The 18,605-nt window shown below is 35.8% G+C and overlaps 1 protein-coding gene across 1 annotated transcript; it reads left to right on the forward strand.

Annotated features, from left to right (window-relative positions):
- The first annotated feature begins 5,992 nt into the window (after window positions 1-5,992).
- Window positions 5,993-7,794, forward strand: LOC126807697 (uncharacterized). Its single transcript, XM_050532445.1, has 3 exons — window positions 5,993-6,058; window positions 6,862-7,001; window positions 7,194-7,794. The coding sequence occupies exons 1-3, from the start codon at window positions 5,993-5,995 to the stop codon at window positions 7,792-7,794; spliced, it is 807 nt and encodes a 268-aa protein (XP_050388402.1).
- Window positions 7,795-18,605: the final 10,811 nt, after the last annotated feature.

The raw sequence follows: 18,605 nt of genomic DNA on the forward strand, positions 1-18,605 counted from the left end.
GTGTATTATATTGGACGAAATGAAATAGGGGAATCAATCGATAAAAAAAGGACAAATTACGCCTGAAACCATAAAATTATAAAAATATGTATCAACTTGAATTAATTTTTTTATTGTGATGTTAGCAAGATGAGTACGGTATCACCTATATATTTATTTTCGTCATTTGTTTTATGGTTGCGATTTGTATAATTTCACGTGGAACATGCATTGTTATCTTACTATTGTTATAATTCATAACTTCTATGAGAAAGTGGCGTGCACGTAAAAGATCCCTTGACAGTTGGAATTCGATATAAGAGTAGGCCGTAGTGCCGCTGTCCGGGCAAAATTTCCCTCATAGCATACTGTATGGCGTATGCCCGTCTTCATTAGCCCAGTTCGGAGCAAAACAGTAGGACGTTAAACCCCATTTCATTTCATTTCATTTCTATGAGAAAATCAATATACAAACAAATGATATTTTAAGTGCTCAGTGCACTGTTACTTTTCTTTTCTAAAAATCTGCAATGTAAAAATGATAATTTATATGAATAATTTCTTAAAAATTGTAGTTGAATTTATTTTATAATATCTCCGTTATTACTTTTAATTTACTGTCATATTTTTGATATTTTTTAGTTTTTTTTAAGCATTTTACAGATATACCCGGTAATACCGACATAACTAAGTAACGTATAACACATACTATGGAAGAACAATATTGCTAATTTATTTGGGAGAGGTTTCGACGTTACTGTACTTACTTAAAAACGTTGAGAGAATACTCTTCGAAACGTCGCCCGAATAAATTAGAAACTGTTCTTCCATAAGTATGTGTTATAGTTTATTTCTCTATCTAGTTACTAAATAAAATATCTCCAGATGATTACTGACGACATAATTTGTAATTCTCATTAAGGTAACCGGAGGCACTGGTTAAAATTTTATATGGTCGCTGACACTTAAGCAGAAAACACGACACGAATATTACCGTAACGGCATACTATTGACTCATCGACTTTGTTAATTTCCTTCCAAATGAATAATACAAAATACAGAATGTTAACGTCACTTTAGTACCAACAAATCACATCGTGCTAAAACCGAATTTATAATAGATATATAATTAATGCTGGTATGAAAGGAATTGTCTTTTTCTATATTTTGCGCATGATAGCCCGGTTCGAAACGTAACTAAGTAGCTGGGGCCTGTTTCACGAAATTTTAACTAAAATAAAATCCAAATTTTAGTAATTTGATTGGATAATACTAGATTGATTTTAGTGCTTAGCCAATCAAAATTGAAGTATCTACTAAAATTTGGATTTTAACTTTAGTTAAGATTTCGAAAAACAGGGCCCTGTTTTCCAAACGTCTGTGTTATAGTTTACTTTATCTAGTTACTAAATGCCTCTAAAAGATTATTATACATTGGACTATTCAAAAAAGGTCATGGTTTATGTTTGTTAAAACAGCAATTTTGACATCTATTTTGGGGGAAACTGAAACTTACGCAAACTACATAGTTTACTGATTAATTTCAGTGCAAATGAACTCATTTGACCTTTGACCCCGAATATCTCGAAAACGCCCGAACTGCGGACTGATTACCACCCGGCATCGTATTCTACGCGGAATTTTACCAGAGATGAGTTGAGTCTGGTTTAGTGCCCAGTTGATGGACACCGCTCCGCACTGAGCCTCCAGACTACATTTAATAAACGAGTTTCTAAAACTGGCTAACGGTCATAATAATGATAGTATCGCAAGACGAGTCAGTCACCATACTAAAGATACAGATAGGGATAAGCCAAGCGTTAAATAATTATATACTATTTGATTTAAAGAAATGATAAATTATACAAAGGAACCTTATGTTGGTTTAACCTGTATGACAAATGGGAGGACATGGTTGAAATACAGATGAAGAGCCCCGGGAAGAACCCCAGTTAATGGCGCCATCTGGTAGCAAATTGTATAAGCTTTCTGTGGAACAATCAATTTCGGGTAAAAACGATCGGAGTCACATCGAATCAAGGCCCTTCTGAAATGCCCCCCCCCCCCCGGGGCAATTACGTCCATCGTAGCCTTAATTTGGCTGAAAAGTGGAAGTCAGTTGTTGTACTGGAAACGATGATTCGTATTAAACATCATTTTGAAGCTGTAATTAAACCCATTCGTTGTTCTTTCGCGTCAGGCATTCTCGTCTAAAAGTTTGTTTTGCCTTTAATGCGAAAAGACAAAAATGTGACTTAGATCGTTCTTCCCCTGGACTCTTCGGATGATATGAACATAGTAAGGAAGTGTATTAACTTAATTCCATATCGTTACATTATGTATAAACTCAAACAGTTAATGAAATATTTGTGGGATATTAATCCGGACATTAATCAATTGATGCTTTAACTAATTAATAATAAACTTGTCTACAAAGATACACTATAAGAATATTAAGATATGGAAACATACAAAATAAGCATTGGCGTCATGACTTCATAGTTGTAGCATGCGGTTTGTGTCATCTTGCTGCTTCTTTTAGTGTAGCTAGGGATACGGCCTTTTCGTGTTGTTAAGGATGCAGATTTGCATTTTCAATTGTGTTATCAAAAAAAAAGAATTATTTGAATATTATTTAAACTATCAAAATACTATTTGTACATGAATGACTTAAATGGGTTTGGACAATTGCCCCTGGACGCAGCTGAGGATGTGACAGGAAGCACATAATATATAGCTAATTGTAATAGAATAGGTACCAGTTTCTCAAGATCTAATTTAAGAACGACATCGTAGGGTTCGTGTTGTTTGTTTTCTCTAACAGATATCTCGGTATTAGAATAGTTTTAGTTTTATGTTAAAGAAATTTCGACGAGGTAAGTCATTGAGACTCATAAAGACTGATTATTAATATACGTTTTTACGTATAATCCCTCGAGGTTACCTGACTTGTTTTCGCATTATTGGGTGCTGAATAAAATTTCTTTTAATAGCAATAACTAATATTCGAATATCCCGGGATTCTTTGCTTATATAAGATTTCAGTATGGGATTATAACTCCAGTATGACGTCGGGGTACAATCTATCTCAGTACGTGTGACCAGCACTTAATGACAATTTCCACGAAGTTGCATGTCTCGGTATCAATTATAAATTCTTATAAGCGTTATGGTAATATCACTGAATATTGACATGTCTACCATATTGATGATGTAATAATGGAGACATAATGTTCACGAAGTCAAAATCTTTATTTGGGTAAACTTTTATGCTTTTAACACAATTCTTCACGTTTCTGCATATTTTTTAATTTTGAGTTTTTACCGTCAAAACGTATCATTTAGTGCTCAGTACTTTCTGTCTAACTGCATTTATGGTGAGCTGTTCGATTTTCTAGTACATAGACGATCAAGTGATGAATATCAAAATGTATGCACCATTGAGTTCTTGCAAAATGACGAATGTCGGCATCCGCCACTTCGTCGGATTTTTAATTTTCAGTTTGTCTATGTTAGTTAGGTGGCGAATATGAAGTTGGCGTGTTATTTTCTAAATAGCATAACGTGGCATGCCTTTCTTCCAAATTTGCAACAACTTAAACTAAAGAGAATAGTTCATTGCTTAAAGGTGAATCGAATGGGCGCGTTTTATTAATGCATTGGAAGCGATTGTAAGTTATCGCCGGAATAATTAACTCATGAATACTAATAAATTGCATTTTAATAAACACAGTTTGATAAATGTAATTACTTTTACCTATTGGTGTTTAAGTTTATTTTGTTCATTGCGAATGTCACTTCAAGGTAATTTAGGGTAAATTTAGAAATCTATTTTGTGGTCTGGTTGATCTAAAATTCGAACATTTAGAATTATCTTTCATTATCAAAAAGAACTATTTGTATCCACTCATAAGATTTCCAGAAGACAGTTAGCCTTTGAATTTGAAGCAGACGCCGGACTAGCCTCCAATAACCAATAATCAAAAAAAACGAAAGGGATCGGGGGTGACTAGGGTTGGGTACTGTATATCTAAACTATTTCTTAAGAACATAAATCAAAAATATCCAACCCCTTTAAACCTCGAAATATTGGTCAACATTTAGGTTGATTTATCAAATACTTTAATGTATTTTCGATGTGGACACACTCTACCATCTCAAACTCATGTATCCAACTTTCCCAATGCTAACATGTAATCAAAGATCGAAACGTTTACAGTATTCAGTATTTGTTGACAGTTTAAATGTGATGTAGATTTTAATATATACAACACTATAGGCATGCTATGTTTTGAGTAAATCATATCCAGTAAATGCCATGCTTGTGGTTATCTTATTTTACCGACGACATTGTATAAGACTGCTGTGTGCAGGAAGGGGGGGGGGACTGCGTCTAGTCGTTCGGATAGGACGAATAACAGGAAGGCGTGCATTAATGTTCGGTGTTAAGATTGCATACTTTTTTGTGAGTAAATGACGTGCCTTACGTTACAGTTTAATATTGGGTTTGTCTTCTTATGTCATGGCAAAATGAGAAATGCTGGATAAAAGATTCTGCGCCGAATCGACGAATATATGACATATATGATTATAGTACAACCTTTTTTGATCTTACAAAGTGACGAATTGGAGCGAATCTGAATCGTTCCGTTTTCCTTTTTTTCTAACAAAATGACGATTGTGACTATCATGAACTTTGACCCTTATGAAAGTCCAGTCTGATTAAAACACAGATCCTATTTCGTTTTGTTCGTTTTTTATAGTTCAAAATTTCGTTTTACTTGTCTTTACTACACTGGGATCTGGAAGAGTTGTTATATTACCGGCGTTTTGGTTGAAGTGGGGGATAAGCCAATGAAACGTTCTGTTACGGCGACTTATTGGCGTGCCATGCACGGAACTGTGGGTAAACCACTAGAAACGTCAATGCTGATTGATTAATCAATGTCTGACGTCATAGAGCAAAAGCCGCTCGCACGACCCCTGACACGACCTTCGAGTACAACTTGTCAGATCTTCATGTAATGTAGGCCTTCAAAAGTATAAAAAAAAATAAAACGAAATGAAATATAAATCTGTATTTTAATTAGATTGATGAAAGTCAAAGTTACCCCAGTTACAACTAAACTGGTTTGGTAATGTTAGCTGATGCGCGGTTATGAAATATTAAATCACAAATAAATAGTATTGTTTGACGGCCACGGTGATAACAACAGAATGCAAATTTCACTCGTGTTTTTCTCAAAACTTAAACTCCCCAGATTCGTCGGTTCGCGAGAAACGTGATGAATTATTTCAAATATCTGGCCCACTAATGATATAATATCTAATGTTTTTTCTTTTATTTCAGATGACGCCATCTTCGTTCAACTCATTGTTTGCCTTCATATCCTGGACGCTTACATCGTTCTTGTGTCATTGGACAGCAAAACGATTTCTAAAAACATGGGACGCGGTTATACAGGGTGACACATTAATAGCCTCATCAACATTAACCTTGTTACAATGTTTTACATGTATCGTTTTGGTGGATATACAATCAACGATTGGAGTGGAGAATTCCTCAAAACTGGTCTCCTGTGTAAAGATTGTTGCTCATATTTTGGCAACATTTTGCACCAATTATAGTATGACGTTCATGAATGCTGCTTCAACGTTCACAATTAAATTACTAGAACCAATCACATCCGCTGTTGCTCAAAGTCTGTTCCAGAAAATTTCGATACCGCCATCTTCTCTGATTAGTCTACCAATTATTGTTTACGGAGCATTGTTGTTTACCGGGAGTCCGTTGGGCGGCATTGAAATATCTTCTGGAACTTTTTTAGCTTTCATGTCTAATATTATTCTAGCAGCAAGAAACATAGCCATTTCAACAGAACACAAAACGAAATCTAATAGTAGTTTAAGGAAACCGAAAGCGATTCTTGTCTTCGTTGCCTTCACGATTACTTTCTTAATTACAGTAGACATTACCGAAGGAAGGGGAGCTTTTGCTAAAGGCACAACTTTAATGTTGGTTCTAGTATTTGGGTCAGGAATATTCCATGTCATGTATTCATATATTAGTACCAATATTGTACTAAAGACTATGACGGTGTTTAATCATTCTATTTTAAATATCTGTAAGAGACTGTTGGTTGTTGTACTGCTATATGCTGTAGGAAGTCGGCGAGCTTCTGGTGCTAACTGGCTGGGTTTGTTGATGTGCTTCATAGGTCTTATAATCCACGTTCTCGGAAAATACTTAAGGAATGAAACAGCAAGTGGGCGTGTTTTCACTGCCACGAAAGGTAAATATCTCATTGAATTCTGACATGAAATGGGGACAATGGCCCCCGGAAATCAATATGGCTAATTTATATTAAATTTTACATATTTTAATTTTAACTTATGTCTGAAATTTCTTAGTACTGGGCCCTACACTGGATTCAGGGGGCTGACAGTCAAGGTGTTGGACCGATCATCACCAAACCTCGGCACGTCAGTGATTCGGAATATGTATATAATTCATAGCACATTATATCATGTATTCGTGATGATTGCAGCACAAAAATGCAAACAATTTATATCCACTTTGTATATATTTTGACAGATGGGGTAAAGAAGATGGCGTATATCCTGATACCACTGATGATTTTAGGTTCCATAAGTTTTGTAACAAAATCAACTTCAAGTGATGGCCATGTTGTGTTGGATAGAAGTGATAATGGTCAAATCTCCGTAATGCAGAAATCCGAGGAACCGACGAAAAGGCTACAACCATTAAATATTGAATCATATGATGAATTTTCGCCGTTTTTAAAAACAAGCGAAGAAATAATCGAGGAAACTCAAAGAATACATTTTGATCTTTTTTCTAAATTGCTTAAACCTTACAAGAACGTAATGCTTCTTGATATTGCTCTGCATGAAAATAAGGGGGACCCGGCTATTACCATTGGTGAAATGACACTTATTAAACGGATGAATAAAACTTTAGTTTATTACTGTGATTTCAATATTTGTAAGAATAATCACTTGTTAAATGCCTCGTCTGTTCTTAAACAATACACGCCACAAAATCTGATAATTCTTTTACATGGTGGCGGGAATCTTGTTGGATGGATAATGGCTGATAAATTAAGAAAAATTATATTCGCGAAACTTCGGGGATTTAAATTCGTGCTCTTTCCCCAAAGCATTTTCATGGCTGGTGGAAATGACCACCTTAGATTTTGTGAAGATCTTTACAGAAAACAAACTAATTTAACCATGCTCCTTAGAGATAGGCACTCCTTACAGCTTGCTGAAAAACATTTTGCAGGACAACCAAAACTTATCTTGGCACCAGATATGGCTTTTCAAATTGGTCCGGTTCGACGATTTATGAAACCATTTTTTGATGTTTTATGGATTCGAAGAACAGATAGAGAAAGGGTTGGGGATGTCATTCCGACACTGCCGACTGATATCACAATAAGAATCGGTGATTGGTTAGGTTGGAGAACACCTCATACTCATAAACACATGGAAAACGCTTATCTTATAGCAAATAATGGACTGGTATTCTTACAGAGGGGGAGGGTGGTTATTACCGATCGTCTTCATGGTCATATCTTAAGTACTTTATTGGATATTCCCCACGTGATTCTAAATAACAAGTGGAATAAAGTTAGTAATTATCATAATACTTGGACTAAGAGTCTAAAAAATACGCGAGTTGCTAATAATGCATCTCATGCTATTGATCTGGCTAGAAAACTTTTAATAGAATATTCTGATGTTTTACCGGAAAAGGTTCCGTTCATGGATGTGAATGATGTACTTAATTAGTTATGGGAATAAGAATGGTTTTCTTAAATAGTTATAGGAATGGTGTTCTACAATAGTTATGAGAATGTGAGTGGTGTTATTCAATAGTCACAAGAATGTGAATAGTGTTCTTCAATAGTGATGAGGATGTGACAGATATTCTTTAAAAAATGCATGTATATGGTAATAGTTTATTAGTGACTAAAAGTTGTATCAGACAACTTCCAGATGAATTTACGGACAGTTTACCTGTGAAAATGAGCTAAATGTCATTGAAATGCAAATTTTATAACAATGCTTTCTTAAACTGTTATTTTATCGCTTACTCCTGTTTAATTTCGTTTAATTGGCTGGGGCCTGTTTCACGAAATTTTAACTAAGATAAAATTTTAGTAATTTGATTGGATAATATTAGATTGATTTTAGTGCCTAGCCAATCAAAATTGAAGTATCTACTAAAATTTGGATGTTATCTTTAGTTAAGATTTCGAGAAACCCGGCCCAGGTTGTAAATCATTGGTGCTCTCGGATAACGGATACTAACAGACCATTGGCCTGAATTATGTGAAGTGAATGTACGTATTTTAGTACTGTAGTGCAACAAATCTTGTTTGGACAGTCCATTTACAAATGTCACTCGTATATTTTTTTTTATTGCAACAGTATATTATATCTGTATATGTATTAACCCTTGTCGTTGTACGTGGGGGTCTTCGTGGACCCCATGCACGTGTTTTATATTGTTTTCTAATAACTACTGGGTACTGCTTTCTGAAATACACGTAGCGAAGTAATCGATTTTCTTCTGCTCTCCACATGCAGAGTATATGTTACATGCAAATCAGGCCCAACGCTTGAGGGGAACAAGGGGTCCAACCGGACCCCTAACTTATAACTCACAGTAGGGATTTTGCTAATGTGTTTGCTGTTTGATACTATATTGCGTATGTCAGAGTATTCTCTCTTTTGGCATCTGCATGTTACAAATACCAAAAATTAAATGATGAATTTCAAATATTCAGTGTTTTTTTGTATCAAGCGTGAATTGCCATTTAACCTCTTTATCACATAGTACATAGTAGCAATTGGTGAGAATTATTAAATCTTTTCCATATGTCACTAAAATGTTTATAACAATTTATATATATAAGTTGTTTTTCAGATGTCAAATATGATTTCAAATAAAAAAAAAACGCACTGCCTTTTAATTCAAATATATCTGTATTTAAAAAAATTGAATGATAACTGGCATATGGACCCCATGATACCTGCTATGTGATTCTCACAGGGTGCACCCACAGGGGTTAATAGTACCAGGTGGATCTTTCTACCAGGTGGGCCTTTGGTCATTTAATGATTGTCTGTCAACTTTATGAAAAATAAATTGGTGTAACTATCAAAATGTGGTAAAAATTAAATGAAATTAAATGGAGTTTAGCGTCCTACTGTTCTGCTCCTATGCTGGGCTAATGAAGACGGGCATACGCCCGGGCAGCGGCACTATCGCCTACTCTTATATCGAATTCCAATTGCCAATGGATCTTTTACGTGCATTCCAATGTATACACGGGACCTCGGTTTTTCGTCTCATCCGGAGGACTAGACAGCTATCCTTGTCAGGCCCCCCGTCCTGCATCACTGACAAGGGGGAACCACGCCGGAAAATCTGGATGAACTTTCTCGGCCAATGCAGGGATCGAACACCCGATCTCCAGGTTAGCCAAAATGTGGTAAATTGATATCAAACTTTGTATGAATTATCACATAAGCAGCATTTCTTTAATCGTGTCATTTATTAATATTTTGACGATTAGATAAATACAAATTCGTCGATTTTGTTTTTATTGGGTTTTTTTCTTTTTTCAAATAAAGCAAAACGAAAGGGTAAGATAATTATGATTAATTAAGGTAATTGCAATATTCAAATGATGCAAACTTAGACAAACCGTGACTGAGTTCAACCGATATATTCTAGTGCAGAGTCCATTGCCTTTAACACTCATTAATATATACATTTTAAAAAAAGATGTTTTATTTTCTGAAATGCCGTGTTTTCATAGACTAACCTAGTTTATCGTATATTTATACATCAACATTAAATTCAACATTGCTTTTTCAAGTCATATTTAAACAAGACACTTGTTTCAATACCCACAAAATGCATAAAAGTCGTATATATAATGGAACAAAGCACACCTTTATGTTTAACCTCTTTAAATTAATTTCCGTTTCAAAAGATTAAGCGAAAGATGGCTTCTTTATTAATGATACCTTATTCAAGAGATAAATTTGCCTATTGCAGGTCTTTCTTTGGGCCTAAAATTTATTAATTAGACATTTATTAACATGACATGACTATAATCAACTCTAAATGCCATCGGATGTTCAATATTTTAACTAGATCAGAACGGTTCGGAAATCTAATGATTTAATTTAAAAATGGAGAAGCGACTCTCGAATATATACCAACCCGTTTTACGATAATGAAAATCAATGCACACATCTGGTCAAAACTACAAACAGTTGATAACTTTGCTCAGGATAAAGTAGTTTAAATGAAATTTTTAGCCTTTTATCTAAATCTTACACAATGTATCTTTAAGTCTAGTTTTACACTAGAACATGGGTCCATTAGTTCACACACGAATTCAAATGCGCCCTACAACTCGTATACCCCCTTCTACGTCTTGTAAAGGGGGATCACGTGGCTAAGTGGGTAAGACGCTAGCTCGCTAACCTGGAGGTCGGGTGTTCGATCCCTGCATTGGCCGAGAAAGTTCATCCAGATTTTCCGGCGTGGTTCTCCCTTGTCAGTGATGCAGGACGGAGGGGCTGACAAGGATAGCTGTCTAGTCGTTCGGATGGGACGAAAAACCGAGGTCCCGTGTACACATTGGCGTGCACGTAAAAGATCCCTTGGCAGTTGGAATTCGATATAAGAGTAGGCCGTAGTGCCGCTGTCCGGGCAAAATTTCCCTCATAGCACACTGTATGGCGTATGCCCGTCTTCATTAGCCCAGTTCGGAGCAGAACAGTAGGACGTAAAACCCCATTTCATTTCATTTCATTTCATTTCACGTCTTGTAAAAATATGTATATAGACGTCACGATTGCAGAACAAGGTGCCATATTTTCTAGTTTGAGTCATTAAGCATGTTTTAACTGAACACAGAATATATACACTTCATCAGCTTCAACAATCTGATTAAAATACAGATCTATATTTCGTTTCGTTTTTCATACTTTCGATGGCCTACACTACAAGAAGATCTGACCAGTTGTTTTGGTAGGTCGCGTCAGAGGTCAAACGAGCGGCTTTTGACCTATGACGTCAGCCATTTGATTAACCAATCAGCATTGATGTTTCTAGTTGATTACTCACAGTTCCGTGCACCTCACGCCAAAAGCTCGCCGTAACAGACCGTTTCGTGGTCGAATCCCTCACATCATCCAGAACACGCCAATGATAACAACTCTACCAGATCCTAGTAAAGTAAAAGACAAGTAAAATGAAATTTTGAACTATACAAAATGAAACGAAATAGGATCTGTGTTTTAATCAGATTGCAGCTTCAACAGACTAATTTCTTAGTGATTCACTCCGTTTCCTCCAATGATTCTAACATTCAGTGCTTAGTTCAAACTTGGACAATCTGTAGCAATACTTGTTGTTCACTCGGATAATTTACGTTCGGCGATATCACAGACAACACTTATGTCTTTCAGCCATTATAATAATAAATTAATATTTAAATTCGACGTAATTGGTGTAAAGTGATCGAGGAGGGTCATTTGGTCGTAGAATTTTTGATTTATTTCGGGACATCAAATTTTGAAAAGAAAATACACATTTGCATCTTTTAAAAAATCAACACATAAAATGCAACCAAATGACTAAATTTATTTGTTAAACAAATCAAACAATATCAATATATATTATGTTATCAAATTGTTATGGTAACTAGTTTTTTTCGAATTTAATAATTTGTTTCTAATAATTGAATAAAATGGACAGGCAAAGAAAAGAATGGCAACTGTACCTTCGTGCGAATGATTTTATTGTGTGTATATATTTTTTATTTTGTGGTGGAAAATATGATCATCCAGCTTACTTACTATATATCTGTATAATTAATAAGTAATAAGGTATTTAGAGACGGCAAAGAATGTGCATGCACATAGATTTCAACTAATTCAATATGCCACAATCGATAAGATTTAGAAATACCACGGATTATAAAAGTAAGCTTATTCCCTTTGCCTCAATTACTTATGTTCATACATAAGAAGTTGGTTTTATTTCGGGTGTCTTACAGATAGTGCAAGCTAATGGAACCGGACGAAATGTTCTGTGAACTGTGGATCAGGATTTGTAGGGGTTTTTTTTAAAAAAAAAAGAGAGAAAACATCCAATTAGACACAACCAAACCAAAACAAAAACACGTTGTTGGTTCTTCACAAAATAAAAGATTATTGGTGGGCGAAAGCCGATTACAAACTTTTAAAGGTACATTGTATTCTTCTTCTTGTTTAATTTAGTCGTTCGGAAAAAAAACAAAGTCCCGTGTACACATTTCTGTCTTCATTAGCCCTGTCATTAGTAGGACTTTAAACCCCATTTCATTTAATTTTATATATACATACATGTATTTATATAATCGCTAGTATAATCTCGATTCTCACGACCGGAGAGAGAAAGGCCTGTGTTAAAAAAAACATATAGAATATTGAAATATGTTATAATAATATTGAATATTGGATTAATATGTTTTAATGTTTCGGAAACGCCTATTTACTCAGTCCACTCACCTGTTACGAACATAATTATAGTTTTATCAGTTTTCTTTATGACTACATTAATGATACTCCTCTTTTAATACATTTTCTATAAGACATCTCTTCTCTCGTGTTTCTGATTACTACTGCTGTCCTCTGAATTCGTCCAATTGTATGTCCGTCCCTACATTGTGAACGTTCTACGATAACTATCCGAGGTGGGGGGGGGGGGTAAATCCTGTTTTTTTCCCTTTTTTCATCATATCGATTAAATTTTAATTAAAATGTATCTAGCCTAGTTGACTAAATAATACTGACCATGAAGACAACATTTTGCACTTCGTGCTGCTTGGCATGAATAATGTGTACCAATATACAACTGACACTTGTGGTTATGTCAATAAATATTTGCTACATGTAGAGTACATGTAACTTATGGTTTTATGAAGACACGAATTCGTTAGAAAATGTCATGGTTAGTAGCTCTGCCTGCTTGGTAGTGGTGGGGGGGGGCAGAGCAACGGCAAAGAACACTTGACAGTTTAAATTCGACGGAAATGCCGCTATCGGGGCCAACATTTCCTCATGGCCACACAGGCGGGGATCCATGGGGGGGGGGGCAGGGGGCCCCTCAGCCCCAGTGAGACTGGTCATCACTGTTCAGACCAGCACCTGCAGCCAGCAATGGGATTCCCAGATTTTAGTTTCTGTTTAATGAGGCAGCAACGAAGACTCCGGGGACTACACCAAACCACTAATGCATGCGGCACTCTGATGATTACCCTTTGCTCAAATGTATTAACCCCCCACCCCCACCTCGACAAAATCCTGCACCAGGGCCTGGCACATGTCCGCCATCATTAGCACAGTTATTGCATTTCATTTTATTACTTACTTCTATTGTGAGTTTTACCCATGCGACCGCATACGTTTACTATACCAATGAGTACAGATTACATTCAGACGCACGGTGCTTCTAATTATACGAATTTATAATTTGGTGCTGCAGCTTGGCACCATATAAAAGTATAGATTTAAAAATCTTTTGATATTAATGCAGATATTTTAAAAACTGTACACAGCTTCTATTTATTTTTTACATTTCTTACATGTGTTATTTCCTAACCTTCGCATAATTACCATGGTCCTCACTTTTCAGGTGCCAAAAGTATTTTAAAATTCAGAAAGCGTACATACTTAAATTATTTGTTAGAGTGAATATATAATAATCCAATAATATTTCAAAGATATATTCCCACGGGTATGGCAAATTTGGTGTAATGTAGAGGCAGACAAATTGTACAAGCTGAAAATGGGCCCCGCACTCAATCAAGTCACGTGACGAACAAGGGTTACTTACATTATAATTGTACCAGTGGGTAGTTTTCTTCCATTTTAATCCACATTATATAAAAAAAATCACACCTGGGAAGACATATTTAATATTGTTTAGGCTGTACTCTTTACTTTCTAGCCCAATTCACAGATTTTATAATTCATTGCCTATGTTTGGGGTGTTTTGTGATATTCTTATAGCAAATATTTTTCTTGTCAATTCAAAATATACTCTGAAAGCTTATGCTATATTTTTTTATTTGTACAGGTATGGTAATAATATGTATATAGAAAATATTTTTTTCCGTATTCAAAACATACGCTGAGGGAGTCGCTATCTGTAAACAATTATAAACAATAGATGTTTGGGAACAGGTAGAGGCTATGTAAATTTCGTCCTCCCTATATTCCGAGTACAAAATCAAGACAGATATCAAGAAATAATTCCAATTAGGTATCACAAGCGACGAAAATTCGATGCGAGATTAACTTCGTTGGGGCCTCCGAGCCTACTATGCCCACAGACATTCTCTCAGTCCGTCCCTGCTAAAGTGTCGTTTGTTAACGGTCTGTTAAATTTCTGTTGCTGGAAAGTCATTTTCATTATACGTTAGCTAACGACTGACTAAATTAATCCAAGAGAAAACTGATTAGTCATTGGCTGAATATTAAATTTTTAAAGTCAATGTAGGTGTACATGTATAACAACTTCATAAAAATTAGTATTAACAAGAAACCGAAGAAAGTGAGACAACTGAGCAGTCTGTTCACACAACTTGATTAAAGACAAAAAGATAACTGTAGAATTTCCGACAGAAAACATTATAAGAAAATTCTATAGAATACTTTAGTATTTTCCTATAAATTTTTTAGCATAAATCTATAGGAAAAATTATAGGATTTGCACTACAGAAACTGTAGCATATTTGGAGCCGTTATTTTCTACAGGCTCCCAAAATTCTGTAGAATACTATACAATTTCATCCTATAGAAAATGGGATAGCGCCCCCACCGCCCACCACCAACAACCCTCTAGAATGTTCTATAGAATTCTATAGAAAACTACGCTGGTGATCTATTACTTTTTGCTGGGGTTAACTAATACCATTGTTAAACAGAATGTAACGGCAAAATGCAAAATATCGGAATGTTAAAGTTAATGGGGTTTCCATCAACAGACTTTCTCTCCGTTAAAGATAACAATCCGTTAACTCCATGTTAACGAGTCGTTATAAGTTAACGGGGCTTTGAACAAAAAGCCATAGGTTGTTGTCCTCCATTCTGGTAAATTTAACCAAACGTTGAATGGTCAAGCAAGCAAGCCAATGTCTAGATGAACCATAATAATTTTGGGAGATTTATGCTATCGATACTTTTTTAAAGGCTCAATACCACTCTTGTTGTAACTGAATAATATGTCCCAATCTTTATTCAGGTCAACAAATTGTTATACTATTTTACAATATTTCAATTAATTGATGATATAAATTTCATCTTAACTCACCTTTTCAAAAATTTTTGAAAATTCAACATAATGGTTTGAAACGTCTAACGTAAACCTTTTCAAATGAAACTTCGATTTAAAAATATTTTCGAACCTTCTGGACAAGTAAAATAGGATGTAATGGATAATTTACACAACAGGTAGGACACTTAAACATCGAGTACTTAGATAGAGATATTATTTATTTTCTGGAGCTTCAAGCCAGCAAGAGTGTTATTGTCCCTTTAAATAAACAATAAAATACCCGGTTACAATTCAAGCACAAAATCCAATTACTGCTAATTTGGAGTCAATATATGTTCAATTGAATATCCAAATATCGTGTTCAAGAAAAGTGGTGGGGTAGGGATGGTGAGCCTCCACACGTCCAACGTGTTCTTAGACAAGCCACAGATCATTAATGATTTCCACCTTGACTTTAATGTTAATTCTCGTCTCTTAGATCGGCTCTAACTGTTTCCCAAATTTTCATTAGGTAGAACGCTTCCTGCCACAGATGGGGCAACATGCGGCAACGTCTTGCTCAAAAGCACATATGGAAAACTTGAGATACACAAACTGGAAGTAAAGATATTTAAAGTGTAATTTCAACCTAACCAACCGCTCAACTCTTGTATTCTTCCGCCTCAAAATCATGAATATTCATCCAAACCTGGCAAAAAATGTATTTTTAAGCCCTTTTCTTCGATTCTACACCAAAAACTCAACGTAAATCGCTATGCAAAAGGGGGAAAGGGAGAGAAAACCCACGAGGTTGGACAGACGACCCTACTCCTTGTCACGTGCAATCGGGAACTCGAAACCACGCCAGTTGACTCAATGACAGACCTTATGATACAGCGAGCACATGCTAACCATTCGGCCATCCACTCCCCCTGTCTAACAGCTATGTTTACCATACCTGGCTAACAGTGTCGGACTGGGCCCACCTGTCCACCTGTCCGTGACAGGTGGGCCTAACCTCATTAAAAAAAAGTGGGCCTTAGCCTATAAAGAAAAAAGAGAAAGAAAAAAAAAGAAAAAAGAAAAGAGAAAGAAAGGGGGGGGGGAGAAAGAAGGAGGGAGAGGACAGGACACAGGACAGGAGAAAGAAAAGATAGGGAAAAAAATGACTGACAAACAACACAAAAAAAGAAGACTGCTTTGGTCTGAATTGCTTGGAAAATGGGTTTGCGGTTGTCAATTTTCAAAATTTGCCTGTGAGGAGAGCCCCCCCCCCCCGACCTCCCTCGGACGCTCGCGCCTTTGGCGCGCTCGTGTCTACTTGTGTGGGCCTTGGTCAATAACCTGACAGGTGGGGCGAAGGCCCTGCTGGCTAACATATTTACATATAAACTATAATATGTTCAATAAATATGAATTATGGTTAAAAATAGTCCTCTCTAACAAAAGGATCACAGAATGCATGCACAATTTTCGCAAATTTGAGAATATTCAATGTTTTCAACATCTCAAAGCTCAGAGACACCATACAAATCTTTATTGCAATTCTTGTGCTGAAGCACAACAAAATAGTTATGACAGTGGTCCATGACAGGGGTTGGTGGCTGTCATTTGCAGCGTCTAGTTATTTGGATGAGATATAAAAATGAGATCCCATGCACACGGTGGCGTGGACGTAAAAGAACTCTTGACAGCTCGAATTCAACATAAAAAGTAGACCGCAACGTCGCTGTTTGGGCCAAACTCACCCTATAGCATAATGCATTGCATATGTACATCTTCATTATCCCGGTTGATACTGAACAGTTAGCTATTAAACTCCATTTGATTTTTTTTCTCTTTATTATCATTGCCAGTATTATTTAGTTTTTGCCATAACATCTATTTTAGTGAGAAAATTACATATAGATGCTTTGTTTCAATTCAAATATTTGTTAGGAATTTAGCCTCAAATCTTATCTGAACTAAAGGTTTACTGATATACTAGTAACCAGTGGCTGCCAGGCAGGATACGCCCACATTTTGCAAGCTAAAAACAAACGCGATTTTTTGTACAATCAGGGGCAAAAATCCAGAAAGTTATGGCCTGAAATATGCAAATATCAAAAGGGACTGAGATCTTTGGGATACGAGTATAAAGATATGTTTTAAGTTTCATCAAAATCGGATAAAAATTGTGACCTCTAGAGGGTACACAACCTTCGTATTACACACTTCTACACAATTTGCATACAAAGAGCGGCCATTTTGTCGGGCAATTTTATTTCGATCTTCCCGAAATACGATTTAATCTTCATTATGGTGGAATGGTGATGTATTTAAACGGTTTTTAAAATCGGAAAAAAATGTGACCTCTAGAGAATCCGCAAGCTAAAAATGCGATATTTCGAACAATCAGGGGCCATAATCTAGGAAATTAAGTTTGGGTATCCGCGATTATCAAAAGGAACCAAGATCTTAGTGTGTAATTGTGATATATTCACACGTTTTTTTTTTAAATCGGATAAAAATTGTGACCTCTACAGGGACCACAAGCTAAAAACTTGATTTTTTGTTCAATCAAGGTCCATAAATTCAGGAAGTTACGGTCCGATATGCACGAATATCTACAGGAACCAATAGCTTTAGGTTATAAACATGTATTTCAAGTTTCATCGAAATCGGATCAAAATTGGCCCGATTTTCATGAAATTCGAAGTCAACAAACATTACGGTGTAACGGTGATATATTCGAACGTTTGTTTTTAAATCGAATAATAATTGTGACCTCTAGAGGGACCACAAGCTAAAAACGCGATTTTTCGTACAACCAGAGGCCATTATTCAGGAAGTTACGATCTGATATGCGCGAATATTGAAAGGAACCGAGATCTTTGGGTTATAAACTTGCATTTCAAGTTTCATCAAAATCGGATCAAAATTGTGGCCTCTAGAGGGCCCACAACTTTGATATACCAGATGTTTACGCAATTTTGGTCCGATTTTCATGAAATACAACCTCAGACAAAATTACGGTGTAACGGTGATATATTCAAACGTTTTTTTTTTTAAATCGGATAATAATTGTGACCTCTAGAGGGACCACAAGCTAAAAACGCGATTTTTCGTAAAATCAGGGGCCATAATTCGGGAAGTTACAATTCGATATGCATGAAAATAGAAAGGAACCAAGATATTTGGGTTATAAACATGCATTTCAAATTTCATCAAAATCAGATGACAATTGTGACCTCCAGAGGGTCCACAACCTTGATACGCAATATTTTGACACTAT

Source organism: Patella vulgata, chromosome 9 (assembly GCF_932274485.2).
Source record: "Patella vulgata chromosome 9, xgPatVulg1.2, whole genome shotgun sequence".
Taxonomy (NCBI): Eukaryota; Metazoa; Mollusca; class Gastropoda; family Patellidae; genus Patella; species Patella vulgata.